General features: G+C 40.5%; 1 protein-coding gene across 1 annotated transcript in view; it reads right to left on the bottom strand.

Annotated features, from left to right (window-relative positions):
* The window catches only part of TMEM132C (transmembrane protein 132C), a 223,156-nt gene that overhangs the window by 85,193 nt on the left and 115,793 nt on the right, over positions 1-22,170 (bottom strand). Inside the window, exon 3 of the mRNA XM_075041447.1 lies at positions 11,801-11,947. Coding sequence (XP_074897548.1) covers positions 11,801-11,947 — 147 coding nt within the window. The remainder of the gene's footprint in view (positions 1-11,800; positions 11,948-22,170) is intronic.

The following is a 22,170-nucleotide window of genomic DNA, read 5'->3' as shown; positions in this document are numbered from 1 at the left end:
GAAGCCATGCAGTAGCATTGTTAAATACGCCAGTCTCATTAAAAATAGTTAAAATAGGAATGAATTCAGTGGCTGAGGTCACTCAAGTACTCTGGCAGAGTCATTATTGAATTTCTACTAATGTGATTGCAAAGAGTGCATGCTCAGTCCATTAATTTGCAGCATGGAAACCAAAAATCAATGGGGTGCTACTTAAAACTCCTTTTGTAATAATTACCATCATGTATGCAGGTATACACATGGAAGGGGAGCATGTAAGCTGTTGTTCACAGCCTTGAACAGGAAAGAGATTATCTAGTTTTCTGGGCTTTATGTCAGAGAGAAGGAAAGCGAGAAGAGTAAAAATTCAGTCTAAACTTGGGGTGAAATTCAGACTGCAAAAGAAATTTTGCCATTTGCTTCAATGAAGCTAAGGTTTCTTCCCTGGAAATTTAACTGGAACTCAAATTCCTGGCAAGCAATCGGGAATTCAGCATTGATCTATCCAAAAAACTCTCTACAACAAGCATCTTGGTTTTCTTTAATAAACTTACTTCCCCATGAAATTACTAGCATGTTGGTAAAGTAATAATAGGAAAGTTGTAGGAGTTTTTTGTGGATAATAGTGGGACACACTGGTATACATTTTTTCAGCAGACCTACACTGATTTATACCAGTCATTGACACTCTTCATTCTGACCCTTTGAAGTAGTAAGGACACATCACAGATTTTTTCAGGAAAAAGTACTGAATTTCCTTGCTTAAGCAAAAAGTGCATTCAAAAAACACTGGCAACTTTGGTATAATATTGCTACTCCCATTTCATTTTTCATTCTTAATTTTGAAAGTGTTACAAAATAATATGCTTACAGATCTTAATTGTCCAATATCATATACTGAAAGAAACAGAATGCCAGAGGTCTTATTTAGCCAGGATTTGATGAACCATAACCATTTTTTCTGAAGAACTCACAGACATCTACTACCTTTCAAAAGAGCAGCCCACCTCTACCTTGTTCAACTGCCAGGAAATATACAGTATCCTTCAAACACTTCCTATGTCCCCTCCGACCCACCAATTTATGTAACAAAAACCAACTCAAACCAGATGATTTGTACAAGCACTTGACACAGCAAGACAAACTCTACACTGATTTACACTTAAGGGACTGTGGCTGCGCAGCTCAAAAAAAAAAAAAAAAAGTTGCCTTTTAAAATGTCAGTATTTGCTGATATTCACCATGAAGTGATAGTGAAGAAAAATAAGATCTTCCTTCATTTCCAGAAAGTGAAATACCAGAGGTCTCCCTGCAGCCTGAATTCTAGATAAATTATGACTTGCAAATGATGACTTACAGAAGCTAATAGAGTTAACTACTCTTCTTGTGTCAGTTATGTGTGGAAAACTGCAATGATCTCTGATACAAGCTACTTTTATAGATCCCAGAAGTTGCTTTGTCTGTAATAGGCAAAGATTTTTACTTTCTAAGTTTGTAAAAAAGCATGTATTATCTCTACCTACTATGTAAAACGTGCAGGGGGAATTGAATGGAATCCATCATAACAGAACTCAAGAAGTCCTTGGTTTTGCCGAGTTGTGTTATGTCCAGCTTGAATTACATAAACCGTTGTGTTTGCTAACAACTGCTCATATGCTGTAAAGTGTTTGCAGAACAATAATGATGCTGCTTCATTCAGCCTGAAGCACTGGTAACGTGGCCTATTAGTAGTTATGCAACAAATTAGTATTATCCCCATATCAGCCTGCAAAAGTTTCAAACATGCTTCACACCAGGAAATGGATCTGTTGAACTATCCGTTCAACTCAGGCAGAGACACAGAATTAACCAGATAAAGGATGTGATTATTTATTATTACTATTATTAAGAGTAGGAGCCTTGTCATAGGCTAGGAGCCTTGTCATAGGCTAGGACCCTGCTGCATACAGTACAAATAAGCAACATGCTGCCTGCTTCAGCAAGCCTACTAGTATAGACAGCAGATGGATGGAGACAGACAAGAGTACATGGAAATACTGAAAAAAATCACTAGGGAGTTGTAGGATGAGAGCTGTATTTGTTAGCTGCCCAGCTATTGCAAACATTTTTCAAAGAAGATAACTGAAGAAGAGCAAGGTTTTCTAAGCCTGAGATGTGAGTGTCTCAAAGAAGCAAACGCACATGGACTGATGCACTAACACCACCTGTCAGATCAGGTCTTCAAATTGTTCGAGTTCAGGACTTCATGCTGGTTTGGCATTCAAACCAATATATTTGTAATCACAGAACTGGATACTACAAATGAGTTTAAACAAACATCTTATGATCGTGTAAGGCATGACCCTGGTTTAAATTACAAAGTGAGAATCGGTAGATTAATTTCATTTAACTCAGTGGTGCTAATGAGACAACAGTTAGGTCTGCCAGATGTTTAGAAGACTGAACTTGCTCTATAAACCCTGTATCAACCATGTAAGTGATTTTAAGTGATAATTTTAACGTGCTTATAAAATTAGTTTTTTTATTACAACTATCTCCAACTGGAGGATATGCAATGGATGTAATAGGAGAGGCTAATGAAATGCATTTAAACTAATTTTGAATTTTAAAAAGAGAGAAAAAAAATGCAGTGCGTAAAAACCACCTGAGTTCTGTCTTTCTATTATTTAGGCCTGGAGGGAAGTACAACAACAAAAGACAGATGATGTGGTCTCTGAACGAAGAAGGCAGCAGGAGTAGTGTTTAACCGTCCCTCACTGCAGGTATACAAGTAACATCACTTCTTTAATTATATACACGGGTCATCTGGGAATAGAACTTAATGATCTGAACCAAAATGACAGCCAGGAGTGGTGAATGGAGGGAGAGCTCTGCTATGAGTGGGGAGTAGGAGCCCGCAGCACCAGCAACATGCCATAAAATCCTCCAAGTTAGCAGCTACCATGATCTGTTGGTTTTCTTACCAACCTTGCTTAACTTGTAAGACTTACAACACAGACTTAGCATCTATATAATAATTTTCCACCTGTTTCATAAAGCAGTCACCATTATTATATAACAAAGGAAAGAAACAAAGAGATTTTTATCTGTACTTTAAATAGGCAATAACACATCAAACTAAAGTAACTTCGAGTGGAAAAGTAAATCTCAGTAAGCCAGTGCAGAAACAAATGGTTCACCTGTCCAATATATTGTGCTTTATCTAAGGAAATGTAAAGGTCTCGGATAAAAGGTGGTACTTTACCACTGTCAGCTGGTCAGTTGCTACTGACCTGACAGAGGCATGAGATCAGAAAAATGTTTAAAATCATCTAATCGTCTTTTATGAGATTGTAGCCTATTTCCAGAGGTCTCTCCTGACCAGTTTTAAGTGCCTTGGGTTCAGAGGAGTTTTGTTATTACGAAATTCCTCAGGCAGCAATGGTACAGAGGGCTTACATGTATAAGAAACATATTTCAATTTGCCCTGCCGAATACTAACAAAGATCTTACTCACTTTATTCTTGAAAGGTTTGGCTTTTGGTGCTTTTTCCTAAATTTTCTTCATTCTTTATTGCCTGATTTATTTCCTCTGCTGTGGAAGTTAGAGGAAAGCAGAGTTTCTTGGCAGCATGATGTGGTATTGCTGAACTCAGCTGTTTATGGCTTTCAGCAGATGTTTCTGCTTCAAAGACAGTGTGAGAAAAAATACAGATGCACAAATTCCTCCCACCCAGTTCTGCATCTTTTGTCTCTTATCTTCCACTGTCTCAAAATCACAAGGAAGGCTACATTACAATAGCTGCTAAAACATCCATACCATGCCAACTGTCACAGATAAATAAGAGCTGACCTCACCCTAAATTAGAACTCATTATTTAAAGCGCAAAGAGAAAAAATTAACAGAAGTGTCGGTCCATGAATGTGCTACATCAGAAGGAGATTTTCATGGATGATGTCGCTATGAATCACAGCTTATTAAAATTGAAAGTGATAGGGATTGCTGTGTAGAAGAGGCAAGAACCCAGCAGCTTTCGGTAGATGATGCAAGTGGGACAGCCAGCTTTTCCTACTGCATGTTCCAGGAGCTCTGCAAAACACATGCTCAGACATAAGTAAAAGGCTGAAAAGTAGACTGTATGTTTTCTAGTCACTCTCTGAGAAATGATTACTTTGTCAGATATCAAAAAATAATCTCACCCCGGACATCAGGAATTACAGTAATTATTGAACCTGTCTATCAGTTTGGAATGGATGTAAAGCTGTTGTCCTATTATTCCATGACTGCACATCCTATTCTATTTAATATGTGTGGGGCTCTGCTCTATTTACATAATAATGAAATAATACAATATGCCCAACCTGACTAGAAAGCAGGGAAGGCACTGACGGCAGCTTTCTCAGCAAGGCTGGGTTACTGCATGCACTGGCTAAGCCTCCAGCATTTGGTTTTGATAAGCATGTAAAAAGCTTTTCCAAACTATAAAGATTTGCTGAGCAAACAAATTTGATGCTTTCATTTGGGCAAGAAATATGTGAAGAATGACCTTTCTCTTGGTGCTTCAGCCCTTCTGCTTCCCAGCAGACCCAGGAACTCCAAAGTAGACAAAAAAAAGAAAAAAAAATTATTGCAACTGGGCTGGAACTTCTGTAGGGATCATGGATAGATCTCATTTCATGTATTTTGTTATCTCATTTCTATTAATTAATTTCTTTTCTTGGAGAGAAAACTCATGGGAATGCCTTACTCCTTGGCTAATACTATGTTAAGTTATCTATAAAGACTAATGTAGTATTTTTTGAATGGTCAGGACCAAGTCTAACACTGGTTCTGTTGAAATCCAACATGAAAATTCATTTCAATGGTGCCTAACAACAGGCTTTCAAAAATCTCATCTTAGATTATAACATCTTGCTTTGAATTTCCAACAGAAGAGAGAATGTTGTAACATACCTGATAAGAAAGAAAATACTTTCATTTAGTATCTTCCACAACACTTGTGCAGACCCTGTTGGTTTTCTGACTCAGCCCATATCTGTCAGAAAGCAGGTATTTATGCTGATGACAAATTAAACACAAATTTCTATTGAAACAATTGACTGATAATAGCATTGTTGGATTTTGGTATGGCCAACACTCCAGTTATGGATCAGGGCCTCGCAGTGGTAGGTGCTAGATGAAAACTAGACAGACGTATGTTGTTGCCATGACAATTGCTATAGTTATCTCAAATCTGATCTTTCTGAACTTGCATTACTGCATGTATTGAAAAGAAAGGGTCCTTCAGGCTCAGTGAGAGTCCTTGTCTATGAGGGCTCCCGTGGAATTTGCTTTTCCTTAATGCAAGCGAGGGCTGCCCATTAAGTCAAAACCACTCAGAATTCGTAAGGTTCAACAAGTTGCCCTGCTCCCACAAGTACTCAGTAAGACAGCAAGGTGTAAGGAACAAACATTGCCTCTCAAGACAGTTTGTGCAGACACTTGCTTAGACACTGCAGCACACAGAGAGAGCGAGGCAACAGCAACGGAGCACCCGCCTCCTTCCTGCAGGCAGCCTACTCCTGAAAGAGACACGAGAGACATTCTTCATCCTTCCTCCCTCCCCAGCTCGGGGCTTTGATAAACACTCCTGACATTCAAAGCAGCAAAAGAGAAGCCATATGAAAGGGTCCTTTGGGAAGCAACCTTCTAACCCTAGTCTTCTGTGCCCTAGAAAAGATATTGTTACAAGGCACAGCTGGCTGATCCTCCACCATATGTGCAGATGTCCAGTTTGTCTTTGGCACCTACACTGTATGCTGGGAGACATCTGTGCCCTAATTTAACCTGAAGCAGGCATCCTAACATAAATAGAAATCTTAAAATGCAAAGACAGCAGGCAGAGATAAATTATTTGGGAAATCAGATGAGAAAGGGTGGAGGGAAAGTATCTTTAAGGCAGTAGGTAAAGGCTTAGCTATATTATTTCTTATAGTGTTATTGACAGCTATAAGCATACATTCTCATGTGTCATTTTAAGCAGACAGATGCACATCACAAGAATGACTCACCTTGGAAGCTCTGAGGGTTGCACTGGTAATTTGCCAGCAGCCTAAAACACTGTACCTAATTTGCACCAAAATATGCATGATGCTTAAAACAAAATACTCAGGAGGCCATAATGCTTGTTCATATGTGACCTTCTCATAAATGAATGGAAATTATTTCTGTTTCAGGGTTAACAGTAAAAGAAATCCACTGCTGATGTCCTCCTCCTGAAGTATTTCTACAGTTTGTACAGATCAGTTTCTACAGACACAGATGTGACCTCCTAAAGATGTATACAACTTCCCAAGCATCTACTATTACAGCACCAGCATGTGCCATCTCAGGTCTCATCCTGCCGTAATTATCAGTCAGAAGGATAAACAACTGTAATGAAAAAATCCTGACCTATGAGCACCAAACCTCTGAGTCCTTGTGAAAACTGTGTCCTCTGCTCAGACTGCAAGGTTTTGAGGTCAGTAGGCACCACTGCCACTCTGCTGAGCTCTGCAAACCACTCTGACCCAAAACTGTGCCAGGGGAAGATGACCCAGATTCTAAAAGAATTAATAACATCTACCCTGGTCGTAATGTGTGAATACTCTTCTCAGTGTCCATATATTGAGCACAGACTGACTGTCTTCAGGTATAGCCAGACACACACCACACAGCTTACAGTTTTTCAAGTTTGAGGCATTTTGTACATGTACACTTTACTTTTATTTTTCAATTGCAAGAGAATTCACTTTACTGACATCCCTTGGCAGCATATGGTGCTGCCAGACAGAGGAGGGACCTGCACAGAATTTAACGGCTTTGTTGCTTTCCTCCGTGCCCTGATGATATGAAACACAACCCGGTAACATCATTAGCTGTTTCCATGTGAATGCAATGATACCCAGACAGTGTTTAAAAAAACCCAACAAACCAACCCCCCAAAATGTGTGCGCATGTGGCGAGGGGGAATAAGTGATTATGACACAGTCTGAAACATAAACATAACATCTGGAAGCACTCTTCCCGAGTCTGCCTCTTTATCAGACAGATGGCTAGAGAGCTGTAAGCCCACAGGCCTCTCAAAAGGTTCAAGGCCAAGAGGATAAAGTGCTACATCACAGCAGTTTTCCATTATGTCAGTTTTTCTAAACGTCTCTTCATTCTCCCACACTCAGTTTCTCTACCCGGTTGACAGAAATCAAAAGCACTGGGTGACTCCATTGCTCCACAAAGTACAACATCCACGGGCAGAAATGTTAGCCCAAGAACAGACTGAAGGCAGCTTGTTCCAGCCCACTTCCAGGTTTGGAGGAGCAAGAGGAGTTAGGCCTAGATTAGCCCCAATTGCTGCTTCTTAGTTCTAGACACCACAGTTACAGGATGCTCTGGCTTTGGCAGAGAAGCCAGCTTAAGAAATTCTCCTAACCCTCCTTGCTCTTACCCTTAACCCATCTTTCTCATCCCCACAGCTGACAGCATACCAGCTGGTGGAGGTATGCTATTAAAAAAAAAAAAAAAAAAAAAAAAAACAAAAACCACAAACCCACAAAAAAGACAATTAAAACTACTTCAGTCAAAAATAACCTTTGCTCTGTCTTGGAACAGTTCTTGCACCCTGTGGTGGCAATCCAGAATAAACTACACAGCAAATACAAGCCCTTTCCCTGAAGCTGTTCTCAGGGTAGATGTGCGACACCATAAATCAACCACACAAGCCTTAGGCTGGAACCAAACAGAGGCAATACTAAGATATGGAAACAGTTATAATAGTAACCAAAAATATCTCTTCATCTACCCTGGGGACACATTTAAAACCTACCAGCTTTCCTCCAGAAACAAGAAACAAGGGAAAACAAGTGACCAAGCAGTAGTCATACTTGTTTTCACTAATCAACACTGTTGTTATCCTCATCAATCGCTACTTGAATCTCAGCACAAATTGCATTATAAGGCACACAAACATTGTTGATTTCAAGCTGTTTTCAGCTACTTGCTATAGTGGTAAAGTCTTTCTGAATAAATCTAAGTTAAGAAGCTACGGCTCTTGGCTTTAGCAGCACAAATTCAAAGAGAACAACTATTACTTAAAAAAGTAAAAAAGTGTGACCCACTTAAAATGTAATGGTAAACAATTATTGATGTGATGTATCTAAAACATGTCCCTTGGTTTTTATTATATAATGTGAAAGGTATATTAGCTGCTAAGTGGTGTTGCATTAAGACATAAACTGCTTGTTTCAAAGTGCTTACAATGTAATTATATCCACATATTAATGATAGTAGAAATATGCAAGAAAAGAAAGACAACGTGGCAATGAAAACGAGTAGTTTTACTGAGTATGGGCATTTGTTTCCCGCGATATGAAGGGGCAAGAATGCAGTGGTTCTCCATGGTGCGTCAGGGAGATTTCCAAGTAAGTGAGAGCACATAAAGGCCAGAATTTCCTGTTCATGTGCTTAACAACTCAACACATCACTCTCCCCATTATGACCTGAATGAATCCTGGATGCAGTTTAATCTGGCTACCACAAAATAGTTTGTAGGAGGCAGCACTCCAATGCACTGAGAATCTATTACGAATTTAAGTAATACTCTGACTTCACAACCAACTGGGGACATGTGACAATACAAGGGGAGAGCCAAATTACTTCTGTTGGTTGCAACAGAGGAATAAGACACAACTGTGGAAGACCCTTCATTCTCCTTTCCTGCTAGCTAATTCTCTGAGCTGTGCTAGAAACAGCTGGTCATGTAAAGAAAAATAACTTACTATCATCTTCTTGACAAGCTGTGTGAATGTTCATAAAGCATTCAAGAACTACGAACTTGCATTTACTTGCTTTTCAGAAGCTCTTTTGCAAAGACAATGGAAAACACCTCTCTGCTTAAATTAACCAACATATTTATGAGTTGGCTGAGTTTGCTGCAAAAGAAGATTAGCCTGTGTTGATGCTGGAACTCCAGAACAGTACCTCACATCTACGTTGACCTTGCTACAGAACTGCACATCACCCAAACAAACTGCACTGTTAAACTAGCCTGAAGAAGCTGGTGGCAGCACAGAAAGATCCCATTAGGGACTTGCAATTCTCAACCAAATTAAATTAGCTTAATAGAATATTTGTGCTCTGCGCAGAGGGCTCCAAGTGACACTTAAAAACTCAGTAACTGTAATGCCCACTACACTGTATGCTTTCCCACTGGGATCTCAGTACACATGAGTCCAGGTTTCCTTATCCAGCTCTTGTACGAAAACATTTCATTCAAACCTAGGTTCATCATGCGTTCAGAAGACAGCAACTATTTACATATACAAATGAAAGAGGCATTAATTAAAACATTGACTTTTATTTGCATAATTAGTGCTAAAAATATTTTTATGGGTTAATTAGACTTTATGCAAATTGGATTGAGAAGATTTAATTTGGGGTTTGATAACCTGACTATTATAGTTCTGCAGTTGCTAATACACTCAGTTACATGCTGTTCTAAAGCCATGTCCTCCCTTTCAAACTGTTTTGGTTTTTACTTCTGGCAAGCTCAAATGATATATTTTTCCTTTCCCTTTACCCTCCCTGAGGTGGGTTGACTGTGGCTGGACGCCAGGTGCCCACCAAAGGTGCTCTATCACTCCCCTCCTCAGCTGGACAGGGGAGAGAAAATATAACAAAAGGCTTGTGGGTAGAGATAAGGATGGGGAGAGATCATTTACTAATTACCGTCATGGGCAGAACAGACTTGACGGAAAATAAATTTATTACCAATCAAATCAGAGTAGGATAATAAGAAATAAAAACTACATCTTAAAACACCTTCTCCCCACCCCTCCCTTCTTCCTGGGCTTAACTTCACTCCCAAATTCTCTACTCCTCCCCCGAGCGGCACAGAGGGACAGGGAATGAGGACTGGGGTCAGTTCATCACACTGTCTCTGCCACTCCTTCCTTCTCAGGGAAGGACTCCTCACTCTTCCCCTGCTCCACCGTGGGGTCCCTCCCATGGGAGACAGTCCTCCATGAACTGCTCCAGCGTGGGTCCCTCCCATGGGCTGCAGTCCTTCAGGCACAGACCGCTCCAGCATGGGTCCCCCGCAGGGTCACAAGTCCTGCCAGCAAACCTGCTCCAGCCTGGGCTCCTCTCTCCACAGGGCCACAGGTCCTGCCAGGACCCTGCTCCAGTGTGGGCTTCCCACAGGGTCACAGCCTCCTTCGGGCATCCCCCTGCTCCGGCGTGGGGTCCTCCCTGGGCTGCAAGTGGATATCTGCTCCACCGTGGACCTCCATGGGCTGCAGGGGGACAGCCTGTCTCACCATGGTCTTCACCACGGGCTGCACGGGAATCTCTGCTCCGGAGCCTGGAGCACCTCCTCCCCCTCCTTCTTCACTGACCTTGGGGTCTGCAGGCTGTTCCTCTCACATATACTCACTCCTCTCTTCTTCAGCTGTGGTTTCTGTGGTGCAGGGGTTTTTTCCCCCCTTCCTAAATATGTTATCCCAGAGGCACTACCACCATCACTGATGGGCTCGGCCTTGGCCAGCGGCAGGTCCATCTTGGAGCCGGCTGGTGTTGGCTCTATCTGACACAGGGGAAGCTTCTAGCAGCTTCTCACAGAAGCCACCCCTATAACCACCCCCACCCCCCACCACCAAAACCTTGCCATGCAAACACAATACTTCCCCCCACAAACTCTCCACTGAAAATCTCACTAACTGCAATGATATCAAGTGTAAACACACTGAATCAGTGAGTTTCTCACGACAAGAGAAATTTCTGCACTTTACAGCAGTCTAATATTTCCCAGGCACTCTGAATGGGCACAGAATACAAATGTTAAAATCTGCTCAGGTTTTCTGTGCCTGAAGATAGTACAAACCAACCGCATAGGAAAGTAATAACCGACCCAGCATCCACCAAAGATTTTACGATACTTTTCAATGAGCCCAGGTTTGAGGCTAATAATAAGCACAGAGCTAGGGAAGCATTGCTCAGATCTGTACAACGGAAATCCTCTGTGTGGACTACATGTACAGCGGTGTTCTGAGAATTTGTTAAGGTGATACCCAGCAAGAGCAAAATAATTTCCACTGAAAGCAGCAACATATGACTTTACTATGTGCTGCGTAAGACAATCATACTTACTGAAAAAGCACTGCTTTTATGTCTGTGGAACAACTAGACCAAGTCTCGGTAAAAACACATTAAACAGGAAAGCAGGCACTGGCAGGCCAGTTCATACCAGTGCTCACTGGAGTGCACTACCTCTGACAGTTACCAGTGTATGGCTTAGCAAGGGAATCTCCAGTTCTGGAATAAGAAACTCTTTGCAAAAAGGGATTCTTCTGTATTACATACAAGACACTAAATACTGAAAGGTTTGAATTATCCTGTACCAATGCTTGAAAGTTACAGTGGTTCACTGTGGAAGAATTCATTTCTTGCTTGATGAACCAGCCACAGAGGCTGTGATATGTTCAGAGAAACAAGGTCAAAACTATCAAGCCAAAAAATTATGTTCAGTAGAAACCTGTAAAATTAAGGATATTCATATTCATGCCAAAACGACATCCCCGACCCCCACCCCTGCGTAGGCCTATTCTATTCATTTTTTAATTTAAACTGACGAATTTTATTACCTGGAAACTAAGATGCTCTGTTATAGATCAACAGATGGTACCATAGTTAACATAAGTGTCTCCAGATTTCCAGGCTACAGGTTTAATAGCTATGAGTAGTGGTAATATGAGCCCTAAGTCTTTCAACCAATGAATGGTATCATGGATATAAATGAGTTTAATGTGCCGAGAATATGAGGTTTCATACCTGTTCCTTGAACTTGGTGCTATCCTCTGACAAATAACTGTTGTGGTCGAATGCTTTCCACCATTCCCCACCTCTTGTTTCACGTCCCACTGCCGGGGGTCACTTGTCTTTGCATTGAGAATGTTTACACCTTTCTTCACCTTTGCCCTGTTGGAAACAGCAATTGTAAAAAGTTTACAAGAGAGTAATTCAGAACTTTTACCTTCCAAATGTAGCTCAGGCATGGAGATCTCAATATACCAGCTTTAAGCTAAGTATTAGCTATGTTTCTAACCCATCAGTAAATAAGAGAGTGGTATCACAAATGCAGATCTAAGGCAACATACCACTATTTTTGGACAGAACCAGCTAACTGTGTGCCTTTATATGTTCTGCCAACAGCAGGCTGGAGTTATGATTAAGACCGAATCTGTAGGAAAACCTGCATTCAAGGTTATTTTCTCTATTCTGGCAATTTGTCCCAAAGAGAAATTTGTCCCAATGCAGAAGACTCAGGAAGGTTCTGTTCATCTGTATCATGACAAACTTGTGCTTCATCACTGCACAGAGGAATACTTCACTGAAGTTTTTTAATAACCCATTTTTATTCCATGATATTCTTCTACGTTATCAGTGGGCAGGTTGTTGCTCTTCTGCTTGACAATTCCTTCTTTGTCACAGATTCCCAAGGAAATTTCTGTTTGAAACCTCCAGCCAGGAGAGAACACAGCTGTTGGTTAAGACAAGACTTTGTAACTCAGAGATGTTCTTACAGGATGCAAATTTCTGCCACTGTTAGTTGTTACATCCTGTGGAAAAGTTAACTGTATTTATCTAGTGATGCTAATAACATCAGCAATAACTGTATGGAGGTTTAATTAAAAGAGGACTTGCTTAATTAAGGAGCATTTGTATAAAGAACTCCCAGCAAACATACTATTTGGGTGCGGAACGTTCAGCTGCTGATCTTCAGTCCTATTACAAAGCATCAGGAATGAGAAACAGAGATACTTACACAGCCTTTCTCTTCAAAAGACACTGAGGGACAAACCTCCACCAGCCTATCGGACTCACACAAGATGATGAATATGTGGGGAGCAGGATGCCAGTTAGAAGTACCAGGCTCTATGAGTAGCTTGGCCTCAGCTTTGGATGGAGAAGGCAAAGGGCTGCTTAACTTCACCCTACCAGAGTACTTTCGTCATGGCCTCTACTCAGCAGGAACTGGCTTCACCACAGCAAAGAGGCTAAAGCATGGTGAAAAATCGTATTTTTCTAAAATACTTATGTAACACAAAAGGTTAGTTATTGAGCAGAAATCACCATCTAAAAAGATGTCGATATCTTCTTGACATTTATGAGGACTCAGCACCTAACTAAGTTCCTTGGAAAAACTGGTCTTTTTGCATCTTTAGACACTAAAACACTTTAAAAATGTAGTCATGAATGATTGAGAGTACTTGTCTTCTCATTGCAGTTTTTCAACAGTGAGACAAAACACAATTAAAGGCATCAAAAAAGAAAACTTCTTTTTCTCAGTATAAAAGCATAAGTGCCTAATTCTCTCATTTGTAACATGAAACATCATGGAGCTTCACAGATTACTGTCTTGCTCTAGTAAAACTAGCACAAAACTGATGCATCTCTAATTCCTTCAGTTGAATTACTCAGAGATGAAAACAGAAAAAGTAAAAGGAGAATCAAATCCGTTACTGAAGGTTCATTAAGGCTTTAAGTCCCATTAAGTTCTCCCGTATAATACGGTTCAAATAAATGAACAATAAATAAACATTTAATTAAGAAGAAAACAGTACCACCAATCTTGAAATCTGTATAAATCCACCAGTGTGTTTTTGGTAGTATCTATTTTAGGAGATGTTCGGATGTATTTTAGGATACTGTTATTTAGCAACTGGAGAGAAGTAAAAACTGATCATTTAGATACTTTGTGCAGCTGTTCCTGAAGATGGGCTCTGAAATGGCGTAACGTCAGTCAAAATGAGGTTCCTCATGTTTGGATTTTCAACATAATTACAACTTTGTCAGCAGCTGCAAATTGCTCTTTCCACCATATAGCTTGACATAGTCAATACCTGGGCTCCTGTTAATTAGGACGGACATTTTGTATGGCCTAGGTTAGTGGTAAAATACACTGCCAGAGGATGAAAGATCGTGGCTACAATACCATTTTGTTAATTAACTACAGTATGGGGCATTAAGTTGAGTGGTTTTCACATATGCCATTATATAAAGCCCATTAAAGAAAAAAAATTCCATCCCAGGGTAAAGTAGGTTATGTTTGGTGAGAAAAATCAATGTTGTGATTGCACTTAGCACTGGAATTAGGGTACGAACACCCAGAAGATTGAACTTCCTAAATAAATATGCAGAAGCACAATTTGCAACTCTCCCTCTAAAAAGGGCATTGAGTTTTATATAACAAGGTCAATGGATGAATCAGAATAAAGTCAGACAGTACTGAGGCCCATACATTTTTAAATGCAGTCCATACGCATATGCTACAAATGTTTTCACTTAAATTTTTATTTACTTGGTGTTTGAGTGCTAGCAAGGAAAAGTCTATTTAATTCTTTACCAAAGATTCGTTGACCTTGTTGTATGCTTGTGATTAAATATTAATTTTTTAAATCAATAGTGCCAACTTTGTACATAAAGATTTGTAAGTTATACTACCTCAATAAACCCTGTGACTGAGGACCTGGAGGCCAAATTACTAGACGGTCTCCTGTATTTACCCACCTAATCTATGCAGTATATATACATTTACCATGTTTACTTAAGGGAGGCAGGTACAGTGACAATAAATGGGGATGACAAACAGCTGAAGTACTCCAGATTTCCTTAGTGCATAGTTCCCCACTCCAACTGGAAAATTCTCCCCTTTGCCACATCTGCTTATTCACGAGTAGATGGCTGTCCTCGCACAGAGGCTTTTCTGCACAGCTCTACAACCTGCAAGTATCCACCAGCCATAACTTGTCAGCTTGGACTTCCACCCCAAGTGGAGTCAAAATCTTCCCCTCCAATGTTATTCTAAACAATTATTGTATTTTCTGTGAGTGTTACTAAATTGCCTCTGTCACTTTGGCTATATGCTCTCAACAGTAGTAGTAACTAAACCACGGACCCAAGTTCTGCTGCCCAATAACAAAAATCACCCTTTTTTTTTTCTGGATCTAAACACAGACCCTGCTAATCAAGTCACCTATGTATGTACAAAACCTAAGGGCAGCAGCTCATTTATTTGCATTTGATTGTCTATGTGCTGAAAGTTAAGCACAGTTTTTGATCTTCTGACAAAAGCAGACTTTGCAATGGGAAGATGAAAGAAAGACCATCATTAAGAATGGTGCAGATTATCAGAGGTCAGCTTCAATCCCACACTGGATAGAGGACTCCATCTGAACAGGTTTTTGAAGCTTTATAAACACATGGTAGCCAGAACAGTGAAAGACTTTCTTGCTTGAACTTCTAAGGTTATTAATTCATAGCACAGGAAATGTCTGCCTCAGCTTTGTCTCAAAGTAACTGTCTCTCTTTAAATCTCTCGAATACAGATTTAAAACATTTTGCTGGCATGCAGAACAAGCAGCATCTCAAAGACATTACAGAAAAACTCTCCAGCAGCTTACCTAGAAATCATTACTTAATTTTTGTCAGGACCAAGTAAAAACATTTACTTATACAATCTCACAGCAAATACACTTATGCAAATGTGCAATTTCCAAGCAAATATTTCATTTCCAAATCAAAGCTTTTTAGTTGTATACAAAGACTTCCATTTAGCACCTTATCTTCCTAACATGTCAAACTTAGAAATGATGCTTCTAATTAATACATTCTGATAAACTACAGATGAAAATCTATCTGTTCCATTTCACTGTCCTCAAATTACAAGAAATCTCAGCAGTATTTAGGCATAATACTATACAGCTGATAAAGACAGTAACTGAAAGGCATTGAATCAGCAACAGCCAGAGCTGAAGATGTGACTTACGATTTCAGGAGCTCAAATAATAGTTTCCTATTTAAATTTAGATTTTAATCTTGCAAAACTGCTATGGCCATGGAAGGGTTCTGCCACCTGCAGCAGTCCTATAGAGAGGGCAGACTGCTGAGTACTCCACACGGCTCTTCACATGCTGTATGATTTTACTAACGTATGCTAATCCTAGAGAGCATCACCTCTCTTATTCCAGAGAAAGTCATCCTCAAAGCACAGATCCAAGCAGGGCTGCATTGCCTGGATGTGCAATGATACAGATAAGTAATATACTGGCAAAGGAAGAATCTGAAGTTACAGGTAGGCTAACACCGCACAAAGCTGATTAGGAGCCCCTGGCTGTACAGGTCCCTAACTCCCTTTAGCCTGACACTAACACCCAGCTGACTCACTGGCAAGCTAAGTTGGTAACATTAATCAGTGGGTAATTTAGCTTCTTGGATGGCTCACTGCAAGATCAGATAAGCAGCAATATCACTACCAGGGAAGTGCAGAAGCACAAAGTGAGGCGTGGAGGGGGATCAGGGCAATACCCTCAGCAGCATCAGGTACCTCTTACGTGGGGTTAGAAGTATTGTCAAACTGTAGTCCAGCAGAAAGTTTCACTGCAGCACGGTAGACAAGGCTGCACTGAAGAATAAAAAGCTAAATCAATACTAAATTCCTATAATCAGCGAGCTTCATAATATGTGGAATAGTTTTCCAGACACTAAACCTTCTGGTTCCTGTTAGACTGTTTGTTTCCAGAGGGTTACTTAGCTCTGCATCTTCTGTGCTCTTCATAAATGCCATGCTATTCTCCGCATGTTGGTCTGAGAACAGTCTGGTTTTAGATCAGTGACCACTGCTTTGTACAGACAGTCTCTTTAGCTCGCATCTGTTGTCTAAGCTGCTATGCCAGAAGACTTTTCTTTATGAAGTATTCAAAATGTAAATATTAGAGACAGATGCAGGTTCAGTCCAAGCAGGGGGATCGGCTCATCTATAAGGTAGTCCCTGGGTCACATGAGCCAAGCGTGGGCATGCCATACCTCACCATGCTGGAGCAAGGGAGAGGATCCTCCTGCTAAATCCTCCTCCCTTCCACGTGTAAAACCTCGTCTGTTTGTATTTGTCAAGTTGGTGCTTCAACTTAACAAATACTGACCCCTTTTGGTCAGTCTTCTCTGGAGCCTCAATGTTTCTTGCAACTCTTTGCTAATCCTCCTCCCTTAGTTGCCCAGACCAGTAGAAGCCCTTGACTTTACTGACTGTCAAGGTCACATTGTAAGAAATTATTTTACTGTATCTCCCAAAAGCCAGGGAGTCTCTCCTGGTGGCCTGTTTCTGGGCTGCATTTTACAGTAAGTCTCTAACATTCCCAAGCTCTGCCAAAAAAATTTCAACTTCTTCCTGCCATGATTTAAATTCACTCCTTTTCTTCTTTGTTCCCAGAGTAAATCAGGAGATTAAAGCCAGCTGCAGGAACCCATAAAACCCAGGCAGGAGACTAACCACAGCAATTAAGCAAGATTTGTTTTATTAAGTAAATCTTTTTCCTTTCATCCTTCTATGTGAAAGGAGTTGCTAGATCTCACCGCAGCTCTGAATGAACAGGACAGACATCTGCCTGGCAAAACAATATTCATTAAAAGCCTTGTTGCTGGCCTTAGTTGAGAAGCCAAAAGCCCAACAGAAGAATATGACCTGGTTAGCCATGTCGACCTTTCAAATACGTTCCTTTAATTTGCAAAATACACGGACAGAGTAAGTGTGATTAAGCGGCTACAGCTCTGCTTAGGGAATATGGGGGATCAGGTATCTTGCATGAATCCGTACAAGCCATAGGAGCCCTGTTTGCCTCCGTCCTACTCTAGCAAGCAGATTTCCACCAGTGCTTTATGCAGCCACCACTTTGCTACAGAGGTTTTCATTTACAAGCCATATGCACAGGTAAGCAGCAAGAGAGAGCCCTGTCTCAACTGGGGAATTTAGGTACTAAATTTATTAGGTAATAAATTACTGCTAATAGTAGTATTTCAGATGTGGTTCCCATTAAGAAGGCTAGTCCAAAGGGCCATCCATACAAGAATTTTGTTTTCTTTGATTTCTAGATTTACAACATGGGCTAATCAATAGTAAAAGTAAAGATCTTGTTCCTCAGACCATCCTTTCTCCTTCAGGCATTTTCCTTCTCTTGGAAAATCCAGTAAAAGCCTTCAGGAAACAGCTTTTGTAAAGAAGAGTAAACACCCTTTAAAACGTCAAAACAGCTAATCTATAGGTATTTAGGCCTTGCTCTTTGCTCCTTTTCCTTTCACTTCTTAGAATGCTGATCTATTTGAAACAACTTTGAAAAAATGCCATGTCAAAACAACAACAAAAAATTGAAATATTTTAATTGAAATATTTTACTTTGAAAATGCAGTAATCAAATCCTTAAGAATCTCCAAACCAGAATGCTTAAGTTTCTTGAATATAGGTGTAATTCTGCAAGCAGCTGAGGCAGATTTCAGTATTTCTGAAACCTCCTCTGTCAGCTGAATTGGACTAAATTCAGCTTCCCCCAAACTACATATTTTGGTGACTTCACTGTCCATCAAAATTATATAAAATCTTTCCATTGCCAGTGAGGAATCCTGGGATTCAAAATTTTTCAGGGGCTGTTTCTTTGTAGTGTTTCTTACGTAACTGAAATTCCCTGAGACCCTAGGAAAATCAGCTGTCAATGGGAATAGGTGCTTCATATCCCTTAGGAAGCTTTGAAGAGCTCAGCTCCAAGGCATGAGGTGGATGCTGTCAGCTGTATTTTATATTTTTTTCCCCCAAAAATCCAATGTGCTTTGGGATGTTGCAGTGACAGAGTTCTTTGGTTTGGACTGATTTCTGTGGTTAACTCTTTGTTAGCATTACCAGTCCTTTTGAGATGTCAGGTATCCCATTATTTATTTTAAAAGAAATGGAAAAAGAAATGCTTTCTGTGAAGCCTGGTGTCGTGGTTTAACCCCAGCCAGCAACTAAGCACCACACAGCTGCTCACTCACTCCCCCACCACCCAGTGGGATGGGGGAGAAAATCGGGAAAAAGAAGCAAAACCCGCGGGTTGAGATAAGAACGGTTTAATAGAACAGAAAAGAAGAAACTAATAATGATAATGATAACACTAATAAAATTACAACAGCAATAATGAAAGGATTGGAATGTACAAATGATGCGCAGGGCAATTGCTCACCACCTGCCGACCAACACCCAGCCAGTCCCCAAGCGGCGATTCCCCGCCCCCACTTCCCAGTTCCTAAACTAGACGGGACGTCCCATGGTATGGAATACACCGTTGGCCAGTTTGGGTCAGGTGCCCTGGCTGTGTCCTGTGCCAACTTCTTGTGCCCCCCCAGCTTTCTCACTGGCTGGGCATGAGAAGCTGAAAAATCCTTGACTATAGTCTAAACACTACTGAGCAACAACTGAAAACATCAGTGTTATTAACATTCTTCACATACTGAACTCAAAAAATAGCACTGTACCAGCTACTAGGAAGACAATTAACTCTATCCCAGCTGAAACCAGGACACCTGGATACCACTACTCAAGCCACAGAGATAGTCATTTAACCTCCTAATATATCTCATGGCAAAAGTGCTGCTTTCTCCAACACTCAATGTTAATAGCACTACGTAAGGGATTAAAGGAAAGGCAGGAGGAAAAAAAATTAAAAATATATAAATAGAAGCAGGAGGGAACTTTACAACACAGAGAAGCTGGATTTGTCTTCCAAGCTGAGAGGAAACCCAATCTGAATTTACAACCTGCTAACATTCTCCCTCCAGCAAAGATAAACACTGTAAACTCCTGACATTCACAGAAGCTGTCACGGAGCTGTTACTGCATTTAACTCCAGGTCATCCTGCTTTCAGAGAAACAATCACATGTCAGCCCAGATATTACTGAGGGGTTCTCAAATCCACTGGTTGGGTTGAGTATTTAAACCTTAAGCAGGCTCACAGGAGCTCAAAACAAAAGGGAGCTCTTGCAATGGCTGCAAAAAGCTCTACTTTCTCTCTGCCTTGGCTCATTGCATTTATGGGGCCACTTAGGTGGCAAAACCACTGTTATTGAGCTCAAATTATCAGTGCAGTAATGAGACAGGAGACAAGATGGTCCAAGGTAGAAGAAAGCAAAATCATGCACCAAATAACTCCAGTTCAGCATACACCCTCCTTTTCTTAACTTCCCAGTCCATAGCTTCAATAATTTCTCTGGACATAGCAGTTGTCACCAACTCCCACAGTTTTATGTGAAGTATTGCAGGGTTTAGATATATATATATATTGTTTTTAAACCTCAGCTCCCAGCGTCATTTCAAAGGAATCTTCATAGCTATTAAGAAATGGGGAAGAGGGAAAACTGAAAGCAGAAGAGTGTTTTCAATAATAAGAACCCCATATTTGTTCTTTTTATAATCCTTAATATTCTTGTAACACTTGAGGTTGGCATCCCAAAATACAAAAATTCATTCCCATTAGGAAGGATGGAGATCCCCTTGTGATAAACACTGTCCAAGTCTGGCACAGAAAGATCTTTCCCTGAAGGTTGACAATTTAAGTATTAATCAGCAGATGGGAACATATAATTTGGGAGCACAAAAACACAGGAGACAAGACTACTCTTTTCAATCCCCTTTTCATTGCCCTTTACCTGTTACTCATGGAATCAGCAAAAAATCTGGGTTCACAAGAAATGCAAGGGAAGCTCTTACTGATAAGACCAAAATCTTATAGTGCCTGAGAGGTGTTTGCGGCAGTGCTTTAAAACTGTTGTACTCCTCACACTAAGCATTTTAGATGCTTAACCTTAACTGACTAGGGGACAGTCTGAGTTTGCAGTTTTCTTATGACTTACTCAGCCTTTTCATTTCCTTACAGAGTGAATCAGTAGAAAGGCTCTTTTATAATTTGAAACTCTAACCAATGGGTACAAGTCAAAGATCCATCTCACGGACTCTGCAAAGAACTGAAAGAAGTTTATACACAATCACATCTAGGTAAAGTCCCTGAAAAGTCTTTGCCACAGTATCAGTGTCTGAGTGAACACTCATTTATAAATTCCTTATACAAGGAAACATTGGACATCATGCTGTCTGCTTTGCTGTCTGTTGAAAAGTGAGCCAGAATAAGCATCTCTCTCACACCAACACATGCTTGCTTGCAGAGCGAGGCAGAACAGAGAGAGAGAGATGGGTGTTGAGTAAATAAAAAACCTACCAGGGTGAACGAGTGCAAATTCAGCTGTACACGCTAAACACAAGCTCATCGCCTCCACAGATCTATTTTATAGGACCAGAAACACTTTTTAGATAAGTAAATGCTTTGAGATTATATTCTCTACTACATGCAGTTTCTATTATTACCCAAAAAATCTCTAAGCTGCATATTTGTGACATTCCCCCAGCTGGCAGAGCAATAGCAGTGCTGAAGAAAATACTTAACTGTTTGCAGTGGTTATTAGGATTATTACTTAGACCCCAAGTGACTTTCTGAAGTAATCTTCCTATGCAGTCCCTTTGTGTTTTTAATCCCATCTGCACTCCCCCTTCAGCAGCTGTTATGAATGCGATTTTGTCATCAGCCATGCAGCTATGAGGGTTGTGTTTCCTTTTCCCTTAGAAAAATATAATATTGCTGAGATCAACTGCTAGAAAGGGGATGGGGCAAGTGTCATTAAAACATCAAGAAAGAGAAGAGCCCTTCAGTCATATAATTGTTTCAAATGTTATGTACTATACTAGGTATTTGTACAAGCAATGAAAAGAAAAGACTGATTATCAGGTGGTTCATCCCCAGGATGCAGCACTGTCTCTTTCGCACTCTAATGAGTCTAACTTAAGTTGACTCGAGGATGGAGCATTTTACCATTGCCCTGGAGAGAACTCCCTCCAGACAGCAGAGAGTTTGCTGACTCTGTGGGTGCTGTAATAACACGTGCTTCCATCTGTTTATTCCTGCCTCCTCGCGCTCTCTCTTTGAAGTACCGAGCAACACCAACCAGGGGCAACCTTTTGGCATAGACGAGCGCCAAAACTGCAAACAACAAAGTGGAAAGACTGCTATGAAAGATAACTGTAGAATAAAACAAGAATTATGGCAACATGTTTCCTTTATATCCCTCGTACCATGACTCCGGTATTTGGCAACAGTTCTTGCTTTGCTCATCATAATCCTCACGCTTGTATATAGTCACTTTAAGGCACATTAACACTACTGCTATTCTTGATTTTGTTTCAGAACAAGCACACCTTGTGTTGTAATCTGCATGCAAGAGTGTGATAGAAATGCTACAAAGAAGGTCTAGGGGGATACAGCAGACAGAATTGCTAGCTTTTATGTTTGAA

This window comes from Buteo buteo, chromosome 11 (genome assembly GCF_964188355.1).
Source record: "Buteo buteo chromosome 11, bButBut1.hap1.1, whole genome shotgun sequence".
NCBI lineage: Eukaryota > Metazoa > Chordata > Aves > Accipitriformes > Accipitridae > Buteo > Buteo buteo.
Note: the sequence above shows the minus strand (reverse complement) of the source record. Positions and strands in the feature narration are given on the sequence as shown.